At 38.5% G+C, this 3,728-nt stretch overlaps 1 protein-coding gene across 1 annotated transcript; it reads right to left on the minus strand.

Annotated features, from left to right (window-relative positions):
• Positions 1 to 310: 310 nt before the first annotated feature.
• LOC121414720 (lactose-binding lectin l-2-like) lies at positions 311 to 3,161 on the minus strand. Its single transcript, XM_041607785.1, has 3 exons — positions 3,016 to 3,161; positions 1,853 to 2,071; positions 311 to 545 (listed from the first exon to the last, which is right to left on the minus strand). Exons 1-3 carry the CDS (start codon positions 3,134 to 3,136, stop codon positions 346 to 348), a joined length of 540 nt encoding a protein of 179 aa, XP_041463719.1. The 5' UTR covers positions 3,137 to 3,161; the 3' UTR covers positions 311 to 345.
• Between the last annotated feature and the right edge of the window lie 567 nt (positions 3,162 to 3,728).

The raw sequence follows: 3,728 nt of genomic DNA on the forward strand, positions 1-3,728 counted from the left end.
TGGGAAGATTTCACAAAGTTCAGTTAATGTAACTGTACCAGATCTAGATCCTCGATGATACACGGACAATTAAGCCTTGTTTTACAGACTTTCTCATGAAATCAGTGTTTACTGCAACTACTGGAATTTCTCTTTAAAGATTCAAAGAGGCATTTTCACCATTATTTCCCCAAACTACTAAACGTAAACACGAAGGGCAATATTTGAGATGCCACAAAGAATGGTATGCCTTTTATTGGTCGAGTCCTCCTTGGAATGATATACGACGATTTTTTGATCACGTGACGTGTTTTTGTTGATGATGTTGTTGTTGTTGATGCTATGCCTGGTTGATGCCATTGTTGATTACATCGTCATCTCACAGATAGCGTGTCGTGTTTTACTTGTTTGAGATTCGTCGTTGATGAGCCCAGAGGCGTACAACTCCCCGATGTTTTCTCCACCGCCCGCGTTGTTTGGTTCGCCGGGATACCAAAATGCTTTGGCGGGTATGGCGAGCTCACTTCCATCCAACCATCGCCATTTGTTACCGTCCCGCATGATCCCTGAAATTTCGAAAACATACATGATGAGAAGAGATTGGTGATCAAAATATACATCCCCCTTTTTTTGGGGGGGGGGGGGAGTCCGAGCATGTATCATGTATGTTACTTGTTATAAAAATACAGTATACGCAAGCAGGCCTATATATAGGTTTTAATTTTTACTTTCTATAGTATTGTCCGCTCCTATAAAAAATAATAATGATGAAACGTATATTTGGAAATAATTGGAGTCCTTGCGATCGAGATAATTGGCAACAATAAAAAGCATTCCATAATTCCAAGCTTTTTTTTGGGGGGGGGGTGGACGGTGTGTGTGTGATTTAGTATTTTGTTTGATTTTTGAGGGGTTAAGACAGTATGTGTAGGGGTTAGGTTCGTATATAGCCCTCCAAACTATACTCATGAAAAACATGTCCTTTCAATATACTTAAATTTTAATTTCTACATGATGAACCTGTATCACAATTTCTTTGCTTGTTGAGTTTGGGGGCTTGATCGAATAGGCCTACTTTCAATTATAGTTTTAACAAAATAATAATAATTTGTTTGCCTTGTTATAGACACGGAAGGTGTAGATAAGATGGTGGAGTATCTTCAAAGTATTATGACGATTTCATCAACCTGTTACATATTTTGATTTTTAATTCGTCTGTTATTTTCTCTTACAAAGGGGCTATAAAACCTTTTTAAAGGATAGTTTAAGAGCATAAAATTTCTAAGATATTTGAGCGATCAAACCGACGGTCAGACAAAATATAGGATTTCAACAGTATTCGATTCTTTAATAGATTTAGTCCCTCATTTCAACTGACCTTAAAACATTTTAAATTAAATTCAATTTAGCCAAATATCAACGGGAAAGTTGAAAATCATTTTTGAGGAAAAATAATGGTCTCTTCCCCTTTATTAAAAGAGGTATTTACATGGATATATTTCAAATAATATAATAATAATATTCCGCATTTATATAGCGCTTAATACTTCGGAACGACGTCTCTAAACGCTTTACAGATATTTATTGCGCAGGTCGCGCCCCGGTCATCGGATCCTTGCATGCCCGCATACAATGTATGCATCTTCTCCACTCCCTGGGGAGCATTCCAACAAGAGTTCCAAGACTCATTTGCTAGGCATACTACATATAGGCTTTCACATCCTACCGGGTACCCATTTAACACCTGGGTGGAGAGTGGCAAAGTGTGGATTAACGCCTTGCCAAAGGACGCTGTAGGCCATGGTGGGATTCGAACACACGACCCTCTGATAACAAGGCGAGAGTCGGAATCGCTACACCAAATAATGCTCACCTATCCAGACGTTCTTCCATGAAGCTGAACCAATAATAGATAGAATGTAGTCTTGAACAAAGCCAATCTCTTCCCTGTTAGTCAGACTAGCCAAATCTCCTCCCATATTCCTGCAGTTTGTTCTAGCATTGTTCCACGACAGTTCTGCTTGGAGATAGTAGTAACAGGAATCGGTCTTCTTAGACCATTCCCAGCCATCTGGACATTGCGTTGCTGTCACTGTATACAATACAACAGACCATTCATAATTTGGACAATTTCATTTTTCGAATTTGTCACCAACTAGGAGAGCCCAATCAGACGGTTATTGTGAATTCACTAATATGAACTATAACATGGTTACCCGACATGGTTATAACTTTCTGATAGGTGAGAGTAGTTATGTTACTGTACCAGCTATCATTTTACTGACAATATTTCTACTGCTTTGCACAAGTAGATCCTACAGTTTCCATCGACATGATCTAAGTAGATTTTTTTTATATTTTCATCTAGGCTATGTCTATAAGATGCTGGCATCTTCTAGTCATACGATCTGAAATTTCAATGGGTATCAGTATGTGCACAAGTCGTAAGTTGAACATAAATGGGTGATATACGCGTCCCTGACGACCTACTCATATTTTGAAATTGTTTGTAACATGTTAGATGAAACGTCATAATCATAAAACAAATCGATTTTTTTCTCAAAATTATAAAATCATGTTTAATTTCTATATTGTCACTGTTTTCCGTGTTACGCCCCCCTCCCCCTCATAGAAATTTAGACCAAATACATTTTATCATTTTACTCTCACAGTAAGCTAAAAATTAAGGTAAGCCTATACCGTCCGATATACGATTAGAAGATAACTGGAAGACATGGCGGTACTCAGCGGGAGGACAGGAGGCAGTTGCCCTCCCCCTTCCCAGAAATTGTGAAAGCTTACATTTCTTTTAAATTGGAAAACCGCTCCATGCATAAGCTCGGTCCCTATACTAACTTTCAAGTCGAAAGTTTCTAAGTATGTTGCCCCCCCCCCCCCGAAAATATAGTTATGAACATGCCGGAAAGTGATTTTTGACAAATCGTGCTGATATAGAAAAAAATTGAAGTTTCAGACCTAGTTTCACTTTACATCAATTGATATATCAAGATCAAGAGTCAGACTAAAAACACTTACACGCACTACAGCTTTCAAGAAGTGCCCCAACAGATTCTCTCAAGCTACACTCCTGGGCACCGGCCGCAAACTGGATGATGGTACCAACGAAAAGAACCACGAAGATATTCTTGAAAGCCATGATACCTTCTATTCTTGATGATGATGACTCGGAGAATGAAATTAACATAGACAGGCACCCCTTCTTATACTAAAAGAGTTCAGTCAATGACGACAGGCTTATCATATAAAAACAAGGGCGTTATAGAAGCGATCGATTCGATGATCGAGCGGAGAGAGTGATTATTTTTGGTTACATTTTTAAATCGTAATTTTTTTATCAATACTTTAAAGAGATTGACACGAGTTAAAGTCATGTTCATGGATATATTAGCTTATTTCCGACAGCAGATTAGTTTACTGATCAATAACTCAATGAAGTGTTGACGATGATCACGCCGCGACAGGGTATTTTGATGAGCAAAATGAATTGAGGAAGGAGGAATAAAGGACTGGTATTGTGGCTCAGTGCAGAGGCGTCGATCCGGAGGGGGGGGGGCACCAATGAAAATATTGGGGGCAGACATATCGTTTTGCCCCCTAATAATTTCGGATGTGCAAAAATAAAAAAAGATTGTAATGTTACACAGAAATCAGCAAGCGAGATTGGGATACACAACTCGTTCTTTATTTCAAATCGTGCTAAATTTTCCGCTTTGCAGATTGAAATATAA

Source organism: Lytechinus variegatus, chromosome 5, assembly GCF_018143015.1.
Source record: "Lytechinus variegatus isolate NC3 chromosome 5, Lvar_3.0, whole genome shotgun sequence".
NCBI lineage: Eukaryota > Metazoa > Echinodermata > Echinoidea > Temnopleuroida > Toxopneustidae > Lytechinus > Lytechinus variegatus.